The following is a 14,937-nucleotide window of genomic DNA, read 5'->3' on the forward strand; positions in this document are numbered from 1 at the left end:
CAAAGAATGGAAAGATACTACAACGGAGATCCGGCTTTCGGCATTTCCAAGTGGGGGACTTAGTGCTTCGAAAAGGTCACCTTGCACACCAAAAACCCCGACGAGGGAAGGCTTGGGTCCGTTGGGAAGGCCGTACAAGGTGACCGGTATAACGGGCAAAGGATCGTACCAGTTAGAATCAATGGACGGGCAACGACTACGCAACAACTGGAACGTGGCTCACCTAAAGAGATACTACTGCTAAGGTATGGGCCATATTCTCTCATTAACCTTTCTTTTTTCAGGAAGTCGAGAACGGCTGGAAAATAGAATCTAGGCCTGAAAACACGTGTTGCACTCTTTTCCTTAGTACGGTTTTGTCCCAAAAAGGGTTTTCCGACGAGGTTTTTAATGAGGCAACAAGTACAACGTGTTCTTTGAACAAGTATGAAGGGCAAAACGAGCACTCACCCGGAGGAAAATAACAGCACTCACCCGGCCTCAAGGCTCGGATCAGTGCTGGGGGACAACCGTGCCCACACCGACGACGACACCGATTAAAGTGGACAGGAAGATTCAACATTTGCTACGGCAAAATAAGGCTCGGCCACCGGCCACAGCCTCCAATGTAAGGACCAAACGATCATAATGAATCGTGTCCCATCCAAAAATTGCTACGGCAAAATAAGGCTCGGCCACCGGCCACAGCCTCCAAATGAGACCAAACGATCATAATGAATCGTGTCCCATCTTTACACTTGCTACGGCAAGGGAAGAAAGAGTCAAAACTCCCATATGTACAAACGTTTTACAAAAGCAAAGTTGTCAAAAGCTGTCAAAGTTAGCAACTTCCTGTTAAATTGTACTCTACAAAATAGCAAGGGCAACCGACCAAAAGCTCGATAAGACCCCTAAACGGGGGCTGAAAAGACACCGGCCCTAAAACAAAGCCGAAGTAAAATGCCGACTCTAGTAAAACGGCCCTCGAAATTCGGAGACGACCGAACTCTCGAAGAGTCGGATAAAAAACCGAACAAGCATGGTGAATCGGTGACCACGAGTCACCTTACCGTAAAAACGGACCAGCAATCGCAGTAAAAACAATGACAAACATTCAAACGGAGAAGCTGGAAAGATGCACTTTTCATTTATATACAACTGATGTTCTTTACATTGAGAAAAAGAAAAATGAAAGTTCTATAAAAAGATAGATGCCAAAGTAATGGCTCTACACTATTCGGCATGGCTAGAGGAGGATGAGTGTTCGGACTCGGTCCGCTCGGAGTCATCTGACTCGGACCCGAGAGCGCGGTTGGCCTTCTCCTCCATTCCTTTGGCTTCTAGTATCAGGGCCGGAAGGTCCTCGAGGCCGTGCTCAACTTGCTCGAGGGTGAGGCGCCGAGATTTTCACTTCTCATACTCGGCAACAATAGCGGTATGAGCCTCGGCCGCCTCCACACTTCTCCATGCTTCCTCCAAATCGGCTTCAGCCTTGGCCAGTTTGGCTTCTATATGAGCCCGGTTTCTTTCAAGGTCATCTTTGACATGGTTGGCCGCATCCAACTTGGCCCAAGAGTCACATCCCGCTCTATTCGCCCCCTCGAGTTCGGTTCTAATACCCTCACATATCCGGGCCCGCTCCTCGGCTCTTTCCTCCAAAATTCTGCTGCGCTCGTTGAACAAGGCAGCCTCAGACTCGAGCTGCCGGTTCCTCTCGGACAAACCCGTAGCATCGTCGGCCTTCACAGTCCCGGTTCTCCCGAAGTTGGGAAACCGTGGCCTCAAGTTCGTCCAACCGCATAGAGAATTGGGTCTTATCCCGGATAAGGGCGATCTTGTCGGCCTCGAGACTCCGGTTATAATCGGTCATGGCGGCCAGGTCGCTCGCCAAACGACGGTTCTCCTCCTTAACCGCATCAAGCTCGGGGCGAAGATTGGCTAGTACGGCCACCCGGCTCAGCTCTCCCTCCTTCTGCTGAAGTAGGTGTTGATATTTCTCCGTCTCCCGGCCCTGGGCATCGAGTTGGCCCCGGAGGTCGTCTATCTCGTGTTGGGCACGGATGAAGGCCTCGTTAACCAGCACCACACTCTGCAGATAAGACAAACCAAAGGACTTAGGCGAAGAAGGGATGGCATTCTGAGAATAAAATGTACAAGGGTGGTTAAGAATCTTACCCGGTTGCCCGCGTGCATACCCTCGTTCATAAGGCACGCGCAAGTGACCCGGTCATTTTGCGTTTGTCCGAATCCGAGACAAGGGGGACGCAAATAGCTCGCAACGCCCACTGGGCGTGATAAAAGCTAAAGTCTTCGGGGACAGTGACTTGATAGCACGATCGGGTCTCAGGGTTCCACGCTCGGGGCTGGGAAAACATTCACCAAACTGTCCCTAGCGCCGGATTCGGATGCTCGGTTGGCCGGCCTAGTGACCCGAGGAATAGGAAGGTGACCGAATCCCGCTGCTTCGCAAGAAGCGGGGGGAGTCCCCGAGAACATGTCATCGAAATCATCCACACGATGAGCTGGAGTGGAGGAACTTGGAGCGGCCTCAATGTTTTCGGCAAAGGCCAGGGGCTCCGCAGTCACGGCAGGCTCGTACCCGGAAGATGGACGGACACCTGTGGGGGCCTCGATCTCCGGTTCTCCCGCTGCCCTTTCACCGGCCTCGGCAGCTACCGCTTCCCCGGGTCTTTTCCTTTGCAGGGGAGTATCCTCCGAAGAAGTTTCACCTGAAATGTCGACAAAGTCAATCGACCGAAGAGGGACCGGTGAAAGTATTTCTTCCGCACCTGAGTGTGGGGCAGGAACCAACGGGCCTTCGCCGGTAGGAGAGATGGGCTGAACGGAGGCCACCTCCTCCGGAATTGGGGCCACAGAATGGACCGGGCCGACCCTCCGAATGACGATGTCGGGTTCGGCCTCCTCCCTCGATGACCGGGCGACACTCCGTGCCTTCTTCCTTTTTGGTGTCGGCGCCTTCTCGGAGGTCCTCTTTCTTTTGGCGGCATCGTCAAGGACACGGGAAGAACCCGCCGTGTCGAACCCGGATGACGGTGCAGGACGAGTGGTTCCCGATTCGGGCCTCGAGGCCACCGAGCCCTTGGGCAAACCTGAAAGGCAAAGGCAGTAGCGAGGGTTGTGGATTCAAAAGGCCACGAGCAGTGGAAAACACAACAAAACATGAAAGAAAATATTACCATGGTTTTGCGCCACCCACCGGCCACGAGACAGGTGAGCCCATGTTCGATTCTCATAGGGGTACTGGCAGAGGAGCGCAGTGACCCATTCGCTCAGATCGCGAATAACGGGAGGAACGTATCCGTTGGCTGAACAAAAGCAAAGAGGAAGCAGTGAGGCAACGAAATCGAAGAAGAACAAAAGAATGGCTAAATGCATAAAAACGATTGCCCAAAGACTCGGACTTACGCTTATCGTTCCATTTCTCCGGAAAGGGCATGTAGCCGGCGGGGATGATGTCCTCGGTTTTCACTCGGACATATCGCTCTAACCAGCCCCTGTCCCGGTCTTCGTCCATCTTCGAGAAGAACGGGTTCCGGCTGCGCTTGACAAGTTTTATTACGCCGCCCCGGAAGACCCTCGGGGAGTACAGGCGTATCAAATGGCCCAGCGTAAATTCCTTCTCGGCGTTGTTGGCTAAAAACCGGAGACACGCAACGACCCTCCAAACGATCGGACCGATCTGCGCTAAAGTCACACCGTAGGTCCGGCACATATCGAGGATGACCGGATCAATTGGAGGATCGATTTTGAGGGTAAAAGGGTAAGTATATACGAACAAGAACCCTTCTCGGTGATCGGTGACAGATTCATCTGGGCCCGGTGCAAAAACCCTTACTGGGCGGGTATCCCATCCGCAGTCGGCCCGGACTACGTCGAGTTTTTCCTCGGTAATCGACGAAGGGTATCGCCTCACATCGTATCCCCTGTCCGAGACAGAGGACGGCTTGTCGACCTCGAGGTCTTTGTTAAAATTGAATTTGGCCGGAATAATATCCGAAACTGCGAGCTCGATTTTAGCCGGGGATGCAGGACCGGATCCCGGGGGTGACATCGGTGGAACTTCGTGGGAAGTGGATTCAGACATCTCGAAAGTACGAAAGGAGAAGAATTCGAAAGTGAAAAGGGAAGTGAAGGAACTGGTAATTCAGGGATGACGAGACAGCAGCACCCAAACCAAAGCGATTGGTGAAGTCAACTCTTTTGCACTAATTTCGAGTTAGTAAGTTAAACAGCAAGTCGAATGCAGCAGATGACGAATTATGGGAACGTGAAGGAATGTAGAGAAGAGAGGAGGCTGAAGAGAAACAGGATGTGAAAATGATAAATGAATAAGTAATGGGCCTTATATAGGCATGGAAGGGGAACGGTTACCGAGGGAGCCCAATCGAAAAGCGCCGCGTGTCCCCATCATTAATGAGAGGCAACGTGACACGACGTGCAAAAGGCGGTTGGTAGAGCCGTTACGTAGTCGTTCCCGCCAAAATGTGAAGATAAGAACGAGCTGGCCGAGTCACCGGTTTCTAAGGTTATTCACTCCCCGCTATCCCGATGGATCGGCATAACGGGGAGTGAGGGGCTATCTGTGTACGGTGAAAACCGGACATAACGTAAACCGATGAAATGAGGACCGAGGCAAGGAAGATTGGAACGTGCGGTGAAATCCGAGAGCTAAACCGGAGGAGCGCGCGGACCGGAGGGCGAGTGAGGACACCATTTGGTCCGTACAGCCATTGATCCGTGTGACCATTGGGTCCGTATAGCCGTTGATCCGTTTGGCCGGTGGTCCGTTTGGCCGTTGGTCCGGTACAGCCGTTGCAAGTGAGCCACGCGTCAGTAGCGCCCTGACATGGTCAGCCACCAACCGTGCGTGTGTCAGACGGCGCCGTCAGTCTAATCCCACCAAATCCGCTGGGTCCTTGTTATTATTATTTTATTTTATTTTAGTTCACGTTGTACGAAGCCCATGGAGGCAGCACTATAAATATGGGACACCCCCCTCCTTTGGAGGGGTTGGCTCCCTTTATCTTTGAAGAACATTTACAATTGAACATCTCTATTTTCATTCCCCTCTCATGCATTCGGCCTAGGCCGTTTCTTTGTAGAATTATTGCTAATCATATAATACATTGTTCACAAACGTTTACATCTTCGGCTGCTTCATTAGTAAGCCTTCCAATTCCTATTTCCTTTATCTAACATACATCAAGAACAAAGCACATATCCTATACCCACTTACAAATTCAATTGATTATCCGATTTCGGGGTAAACAGTTATACTTTAGTAAATGTGAAGAAAATTAAATGTGATGAAAGAAAGATTAGCATGTATTAAATTGAGATCTAATAATAATAATTTAATTTATTCAAATTATCTTTTAATTAATACTATTTCTTTAAAAGATCTGAAAAATATGATACTTTTTCCGTCCCAATTTAAGTGACATTATTTGACCGGGCATGGAGTTTAAGCAGGAAAAAAAAGGACTTTTAAAATTTATAGTCCAAAATAAGCTTTAGATATTTGTATGATTATAAATCATCGCATAAAGTTAAATTGTTTATATATATAAAAAGGTGACATAATTTTTGGGATAGGCTAAAAACAAAAAATGTGCCACACAAATTGAGATAAAAGGAGTAATAAACAAATAAATCGAAGGAAGTATTGAGTAATTTTCGATTGACGAGGTTCTGTAATAATGATGGGACAAATGCAATTTCTTCCTCTATCTCTGCTTTTTCTTAATTGACAAAGTCTGCCTTAATTCGATGGCCACAAATATTAGCATCTACAAAAATTCTTGTGCTGACAATCCGAAACGATAATCCAATCTACTTCTATCACACAATTTACTTTCTTTTGTAACGAAACGACAATCCAACCTATTTCGGTCACACAATTTAATTCATTTGTATCAAAACTCCCGTCCGCGGTAGAGTCAGGATTTCATCAACGGAAAGCAAAATACAAAAGAAAATAATAATAATAATAATAACACAAAAAAATTAAGAGAATTCAACATTTATTAGATATATATATAAAAAAATAACTTTAATCTTATATATAGTTTTGTGCGAAGGGGTTTGTGTGAATCTCGCCTCTTAAATCCTCCCATGCTCCATCTTATTTTACTAATTGAAATAGTAATGTTCATTAGCATCATCTACACTACTAAAAAAGTAGAAATTAGCGACGAACAAATTTTATTGGTTATTAGTATCAGATTATCAAAAAAAATTATTAATTGAAATAGTAGTGGTCATTAGCATTTGATTATCAAAAAAATTGTTAGCTACGAACAACAACAACAGCTAATTATTATTGGCTACGAAGCAATTTAGCAATAAATTAGTAATGAAGTCCGTTATTTTATATTATATATATATATATATATATATATATATATATATATATATATATATATATATATATATATATATATATAAGGGAGGATCAAATTTTTTGTTGTCTCACAAAGAATTTGATCCACTTATGCTGCGACATGTGGCTTCTCTTTTGACTTTAATTATCCTATTCTCATTTGTTCACTCAGGGCCCATATAATTAGTGTATAGTGATATTATAGTACTCTCCCGTTTCAAAATGTTTGTCCTACTTTTCATTTTAGTCCATCTAAAGAAAAGAATGTTTTTCTGCTTTTTCAGCAACTCTTTAATTTTAACTTTCTACATGCTATGTTTAAGACCATAAGATTAAAGGTCATTTTGATATATTCTACGTATCTTTAATTTACAAAAGATTCAAAAGTCTTCTCTAATTTCTTAAACTTCTTGCCAAGTCAAAACCAGACAAACATTTTAAAATAGAATGAGTAACTTCTGGCGAATCTTTTTCTGCCTCTTACTTCCTCGGGTCATATTATATAGTACTTTTAATTTTCATATTTAGTTTAATTTCTTGCCAAGTCAACCTAGACAAACATTTTGAAACGGAGTGAGTAACTTTTTGTGAATCTTTTTTGCCCCTTACTTCCTCTGGTTCATATTATATGGTACTTTAGTTATCATATTTAGTCCAACTTAACTTGCTAAGTCAAAACCAGACAAACATTTTGAATAGAGTGAGTAACTTTTTGTGAATCTGTTTTTGCTCCTTACTTCCGCTGGTTCATACTGTATGATACTTTTAGCTTTCATATTTTGTCCAAATAAATATTTTTTTATATAGTAATTAAGAAGGTATTCTTTGGGTTTATATATCAAATTTATTATTATTTAGATAAGTGAATTTTTACACAAATAAAAAACCGTATTAAATTGGCACTCTTTAATTCAGGGGATTTAGTGAAATGCTTCTTACTTTCTAAGGATAAGTGCTTTCTTAAGGGGTGTGCCCAAGCTAATATGGACCTACTCGACTATTAAAATACCCTTTACATTATTTGGCATTATATATTTTGGCAAATTTTAAGCAACTTTGGAGCTAAGTTTTCATTTCTAACAAGAGAATTTTATTAGATCTTGCTAATCACTCTTGGTCTTGATTCTAATTTGTGTGGCACTTTTAGTTTTCCTAGAGTCAATTTGACTAAACTTTGAAGCTAAATTGAATTAGATCAACTGAAAATGTTAAATTAACATTAGATTAAACTATATATGAAGAAATAAAATTGATTCTTGATGTTCCTTTAATAATTTTTTTTTTTTTTTTTTTGCTTAATTTTGTCTAAAATTAAGATTAAATCACCACATTTAACTAACATAAATCCTTGCTACATGAAATATTATAATAAGTGAAATTAAAACTAATAAGTACCAAAAATAAATATTTTTATCTATAAATACATAAATATATGCTCACAAATTCATAAAAATGACAATTTTTTTAAAATTTATGAAAATTTTACATTATTTGAATCATGTTACTTCACAGAATGTCGAGTCGCTCATGTTCCTGTGGTATTTTGATAATTCTTCTACCAAATTTTCTTTATCAACAGTAAATATTGAACGTGCCACTGGATTTTATTAATTATACGATAAAATATGATACAACTATACTTTTTTAATTAAAATTTCTTGCTTTTATATTTTGAGTTTGGGCCCGGACTTAGCACGGGACTAACGTAGCTAGTGTATATATGTATATAGACAGGGGAAATTTTCAAAAATATAAAGCCCAACATAAAATATTAGGCACGTAGCGCAATACACAATATTATACTTCGGGAAAGCATTATACATAATGTATCAACCTTGTATAAAAGTGTATAAAATGTGTTTATACTCAAATATGACCTAAACTAGGTAATAAACTCAAAATATGGACTACATGATATAATATTTTCTCACATTAGACATAGAACGTAATTTCTCATTTAAAATAAAATCAAAATTTTAAAACTAAACTATTTCTAAATATAAAAGAATATTGGTATTCTTTAAAAAAATTAAAGGAAAATATATCACATAATTGAGACTGAAAAAAATAATATATTCTTGAAGTTTTTATCACTTAATCATGATACATTAAAGTTACTCTCTTGAAGTTTTTAAGAGAGTTAGTTTTCCTCTTTTAAGAGAGTAACTTCTTAGGGGTCATTTGGTAGTTGGATAAGAGACAAGTTATCCATGTATTAATTTCTGCATTAACTTATATTATGTTTGGTAGCTAGTAAAGAGACATTTATTCATATATTAATTTCTGCATACTTATACAACGTTTGGTAATGGAAAAAACATTTGACTAAACTTTGGTTAGAAATCTAAAAGGACTGACCAGTAAAAATTCTCTCTCTATACAATTCCTACCGTTACATCATCAACGACTAACTCCACGAAGATTTCCGGCCACGCTCCTCCTTATGGAGTCGGCGGTCGGTCCTAATTTGGTACCTAAAGTGCGTCCCCCAGACCATCTCGGCGCTACGATGACTCCCCAAGATCCTAATTCATCCAAAAATTCCTATAGATGCGCGTTTATTTCAAACCCACGACCTCGGAAAACAGGCCATCGCCGAGAATCGATTACGGCGACAATCACATCACATAATGGAACACCTGCTGCCATCTTTGATACTGATGAATATTACGGAATGATGGCAGAGGAATGCAAATTCATAATTGTTGGAAAATTTATGAAGATTCGACCCCAAATTGAAGTTGTACGGACCACAATCAAGGAATTATTTACTCTAAAGGTACAGTGCAAGTTGGGGTATTCGACAATCGACATGTGTTTATCGAGGTTTTTAATGATGAGGACTTCAACACGGTTTATTTTAGACATGCAATTGAAGTTGAAGACCAAACGATGTGGCTTAGTAGATGGTCACCGGAATTCACTCCTGATGAAGACAGCCCCCTTACTCCGGTATGGGTTCTTCTTCCTAAACTTCCATTCCATCTATACACATGGCATTACCTCAAACAAATATTAAGCATTGTTGGTACACCTATGGCTATGGACCTTGCTACGATAGGAAGAACCAGACCTAGCATGGTTAAGGTTAGGGTTGAAATCGATCTTTCAAAACCTAGAATTAATCATATATGGATTGGATCAAAGAACTCTAATAACCCTATGGTGGGTTTTGAGCAGAAGATCGAATACGAAGGAGTTCCTAAGTATTGCAATCATTGTAGACTACAGGGACACTCCATTAGCTAGTGCAGAAGACTTGAAAGAGAAATGGCAGATAAGAAAAGGCAAGAGGAGATCAATCAAAATAGCAACAAAGGTGACCACGGGAAAAAGAAAGATAAGGTTGTACCTTCTAACAGTGATAAACAAATCCCAAATGAGAAAGAGACAGTGGAAAATGGGGGAAATTCTCAAATGGCTACAAAGGAAAAACAACAACCCCACAAAAGAGATTTTGGAAAGAGTCAAACAACCCAAGTGCAGAATGAGCAAGAGATAAGGGGAAGGACTTTGTCTATTGAAAAGAACAATAGTAACACAGCTAAAAGAGGTAGGAGTGAACCACCCAAAAAAGTCTACTTGCCAACAGGAGCTATATTTGGAGTGGATAAGCCTCCTCCAACTAATGAGGTGGTGATCAATAAAAATAAGAGCCTATAAGATAAGGATCCGGAATTGAGGAAAGATGAGGTGGGTCTTTCTTGAAGTGGACAAGCCCCTTCCCGATAATGAACTCGCCAAGAAAAGTAGTGTGGAAAAACAGAATGTGCCTATTATTGAGAAAATGAACTTGGCTATTACATGTGTTCCTATTCCTGAAAGCTCAATTTCTAGTGAGAAGGTTCCCGAGACATCAAAACAGGATCAATCCCAACATATTATTCTGAGTACTGCTCAAAGGGAGACTATTATTATTGATGATCCAAAGGCCCTTCAGGTAGTATTATTTGAAGATGAGAATGAAAAATAAAAACATGAGCAATAATGGATGATTGAAAATCCCAAAAAGTCAGATCTCCCAAGAAACTGAATAGCACTTCTCACGCACCACCAATTCAGAACAGATTTGCAGAATTGCTTGAAAACAAAGAAATAGAAAAATTTGAAAATGTCAATAAAGTAAGTGCTAAAAAAAAGACTCAAAGCGGAAATGTTGATCCTGATGAATGGGCAGAAAGTTCCTCTACTGAAGAAGAAGATTCTACAGGAGACTCATCGGATGAGGGAGCAGAAATTTTAATCCAATCTGTGGTTGGAAAAGAATCAGAGGTGCAAACTGATAAGATGTCCGAAGGTGATGAAGGTAATGTTTCTCAGAAGAAGGGTAATATGATCACCCGGAACCAAAAGAAAATTTTACACAAAAACTCCAATACCTCCAATAATGTTTAAGATCTTAAATTGGAATATTAGGGGGATGAAGTCTCAAGTCAAGTGAGAGGCTTACTTTTATGACAAATCATCATCAGATTTCCTTTGTTGCACTGCAAGAACCATTTATGAAGGAAGACAATATTGATACTTACAATAGAATGCTTGGTATGGATACTTGTCTTGCTAACATTAGCAATAAGATTTGGGTGTTCTGGAAAGCTGGTATTAAATGCAACATCTATTCCAACGATTCTCAAATGCTTACTTGTAAAATAGAACAAGATGATCCCAATTCTGAATTCTATATCTCCATTGTTTATGCTAAATCCAGAAGTGCTGCTAGAGAAGAGCTTTGGGATCATATGAGAGCCTTTGCGTCTACCATATCCCTCCCTTGGGAAGTTTTTGGGGACTTTAACAGTATCCTAAATTGTGATGAGAAGCTGGGAGGAAATGCTCATAGGTTGAACAAAAGTTTACCTTTTCTATAATGCCTCAGTGACTGTAATCTCTCTGATATGGGTTACTTTGGTCATGCTTTTACTTGGTGCAATGAAAGAAAGAATCAAGATATCATTTGGAAAAGGCTTGACAGGTTGACTGCAAATGAAGAATGGGGTAATTGTTTTACAAAGACTACAGTTCATCACCTTACCAGGGTGAGTTCTGACCATTGCCCCCTTCTAATTTGCTGTGAAAATGATGATAGACAATATATCAAATATTTCAAATTTTTAAACTTTTGGGCTGATGAAAAGGGATTCTATGACGTGGTGAAGCTGAATTGGGAAGTTAAGATTTCTGGTAATATCTTTTGGGTTGTTCGATGAGAAATTAAAAAAGGTTAGCAAGGCTCTTAGTGAATGGTCCAGAAATAGCATTGGAGAAATTTTCAGTAAAGTCCATCAATTGGATAGCCATGTTAATAGATGTGAAGAAATTTATATGAGATCCTTGAATCAAGACCACAGAATGGATTTAAATAAGGCTAAAGCTGAATTAGTTCTACATCATAAAATTATTGATAGTTTTTGGAGGCAAAAAGCCAATCTCAAATGGCATCTTGAAGGTGATGACAACTCTCATTACTTCCATACCATTGTTAAAGGCAGAAGAAGAAGAAGATTAAACATTCACTCTATCAAAGTGGATGATCAATGGATGGAAGGTGATGAGAATATTGCTATTGCTGCTGTCCAATTTTATGAAAAATTATTTGGCAAGGATGATAGGGACATTGACATGAACATGATCAACTTACTCCCTAGACTTATTAGGGAGGAAGACAATGATATGTTATTGGCGAGTACCTACTAATGAAGAAATTAGGAAGGTACGTTTTTGATATTGATCCCAATAAATCGCTAGCCCCTCGATGGATCCAATGGTTTTTCTTCCAGAAGACTTGGAATATTATTGAAACAGATATGGTAAGGCTGGTCAGTCTTTGTTTTTGATGGTGAATCTCTTACCAAGTTTTATACTAGCACTTGCCTTGTCCTTCTACCAAAAATTGAACATCCTCAATCTTTTTCAGATTTCAGACCATTAGCTTGAGCAATGTAACTCAAAAAATTATCTCCAAAGTTTTAAATGAAAGTTTATCCTCCCTCATTCCTAGGATTGTCTCTCAAAACCAAAGTGGATTTGTAAAAAGGAGAGCTATAGGGGAGAATGTTTTACTAGCTCAAGAAATCATCCATGGCATAAAGATCCCTAATAAAGGGGGTAATGTGGTTATTAAACTTGATATGAATAAAGCATACGATAGGCTTTCTTGGCATTTCTTGTGTCTTTGTTTTAAGAAGACTTGGGTTTCTTGAACGGTGGGTTCATATGATCCGGAATCTCCGTCCAATGTCCGGTATTACGTGATTCTTAATGGGAAAAGGCATGGCTTTTTCAAATCTGAGAGAGGTGTCAAACAAGGGGATCCCATATCCCCTTCTTTATTTATCATTGCTGCGGAAGTTCTGTCCATGCTCCTCAATAACTTGTTTGACAAACCTGAATTTAATGGCTTCAGTATGCAGCCTAATGGTCCAAAGATAAATCATATCTCCTATGCAGATGATATTATTATATTTTGTTCTGGTAAGACTGCTACTCTGAAGCTTATTATGGCTACTTTAACTCAATATGAGCTCAATTCTGGTCAGCTGATCAACAAAGAGAAGAGTTGCTTCCTGGTGGCTGATGATATCTCTACTAAAAGAAAGAACATCATTCTCAGAAATTTGAACTTCCAGGAGAAACAATTCCCAATTACTTATCTAGGATGCCCTTTATTTTTTGGAAGGAAGAAGATTCAATATTTTACAGAGGCTGCTACCAAAATTATTCAGAAAGTTGATTCTTGGCAAGGCAAAATGCTATCTATAGGTGGTAAGATTGTTCTTATCAAACATGTCCTCAGTGCTATGCCTATTCATCTGCTATCTATATGCCAGCCCCCTAAGAATATTCTTCAACAAATTGAGAAAGTTTTTGCCAACTTCTTTTGGGGTACTCATGAAGGTAAACATAAATATCATTGGGCTTCATGGGAAAAAATGTGTCTTCCTACCAGTGAGGGTGGAATAGGTGTGAGGAGCATGATTGATATTACTGATACCTTTTCTGCTAAGATGTGGTGGCAATTTAGGACAAAAAAATCCCTTTGGACTGATTATCTAAAGGCTAAATATTGCAAAAGGGTCCGTCCTTTGCCTTGGAAAATTCAATTATGCCCGTTCTCGTGCTTGAGAAGAATGATGAAAATTAGGCACAGAGTGGATCATTTTATTCTCTGGCAGGTTAATTCAGGTAACACAAATTTTTGGTGGGACAATTGGTCAGGTCTGGGCAGTCTTGCTCAGTTTGGAATTCCCTCAAAATCTATCAAAACTATGGTCTCAAGCTACATTGACAACAACAGATGGAATACTTCTAAACTTTCTCTTGTACTTCCCATAGAAGTGGTTCATCATATTCAAGAAGTTAAAATTAACCCTTCCTCTGCCTTTGATCAGCCCATTTGGACTGTTACTGCCAGTGGGAGATTTGATTGTAATTCTGCATGGAATAAGCTCAGAACCCTTCATATCTCTTCTATCATTAATATGATGATTTGGCATAAGAAGTGCCCTTTCAAAGTATCTTTCTTCCTATGGAGAATCCTCAAAAACAAGACATCGTTGATGTTAATCTTGGAAGATTGGGTATTAATTTACCGTCTATTTGTTCATGTTGCGTCAACCATGCTCGGGAAGATGAAGATCACTTGTTCCTCAAGGGCGTTAATTGCCAGAATGGTATGGGATTATTTTTGCAAAATGATGGGAATACCTATGGTTCAAGGTAATATGAGATGGATGCTCATCAGTTGGTGTATGGCTAAGAAACACAACAACCTGGAAAAGATGGTGATTCAAATTCTTCCATGTATTATTGTTTGGCAGATCTGGAAGGATAGGTGTAAGGCCAGGTTTGAAAAATTCTAAAATGTCTCATAATAGAATTATTCTCTTATCTACTCAAATGCTTAACTTGACTGTTCATAAACAGTTCCCTCAAATACCTCCTTATATGAAATGGTATCACTTTTTTGAATTAATTGAAAAGGCTAGAAATTCCTTCTCTATAATTCAAGTCAAATGGAATCCTCCTAACAATGGTTGGGTGAAGATTAATTCTGATGGCTGCTCTAAAGGTAACCCTGGCTTGAGTGGTGGTGGTGGTGTTATCAGAGACCACCTGGGCAATTTGGTGATGGCCTATGCTATGAATCTCAATATTCAAACCAATAACTATGCAGAGGCCATTGCCATGAAATCTGGGATTGATTAGTGTATCAACAATGGTAAAAGAAAGGTGATGATTGAAACTGACTCTATGATGCTAATCCACCGGATCGGGCATTGCTTCTACCCCTTGGCCACTTCAAACATCATTTTGGATATCAAGACTCAACTGAATTTTTTTGAAGACAAGACCATTAATCACTGTTTTAGGGAATGCAATAAGGTTGCGGATCGTTTGGCAAATTTTGGTTTGAACTGCAATGGTATTATTTGGCTCTACAACTCCCAGATGCTACCAAAAGAGGTCAAAGGTGAGATCAACATGGATAAATTGCAACTTCCCTCCTTCAGAATGAAACACCTCAAGAATTCATTCTATCTGGACAAACAAATTCT

The 14,937-nt window shown here is 40.2% G+C and overlaps 1 protein-coding gene across 1 annotated transcript; it reads left to right on the forward strand.

Moving 5' to 3' along the window:
- Positions 1–11,731: 11,731 nt before the first annotated feature.
- LOC132038092 (uncharacterized) lies at positions 11,732–14,587 on the forward strand. The gene is made up of 3 exons (XM_059428816.1): positions 11,732–12,054; positions 12,651–14,163; positions 14,306–14,587. Exons 1-3 carry the CDS (start codon positions 11,732–11,734, stop codon positions 14,585–14,587), a joined length of 2,118 nt encoding a protein of 705 aa, XP_059284799.1.
- Positions 14,588–14,937: the final 350 nt, after the last annotated feature.

Source organism: Lycium ferocissimum, chromosome 11 (assembly GCF_029784015.1).
Source record: "Lycium ferocissimum isolate CSIRO_LF1 chromosome 11, AGI_CSIRO_Lferr_CH_V1, whole genome shotgun sequence".
NCBI classification, from domain to species: Eukaryota; Viridiplantae; Streptophyta; class Magnoliopsida; order Solanales; family Solanaceae; genus Lycium; species Lycium ferocissimum.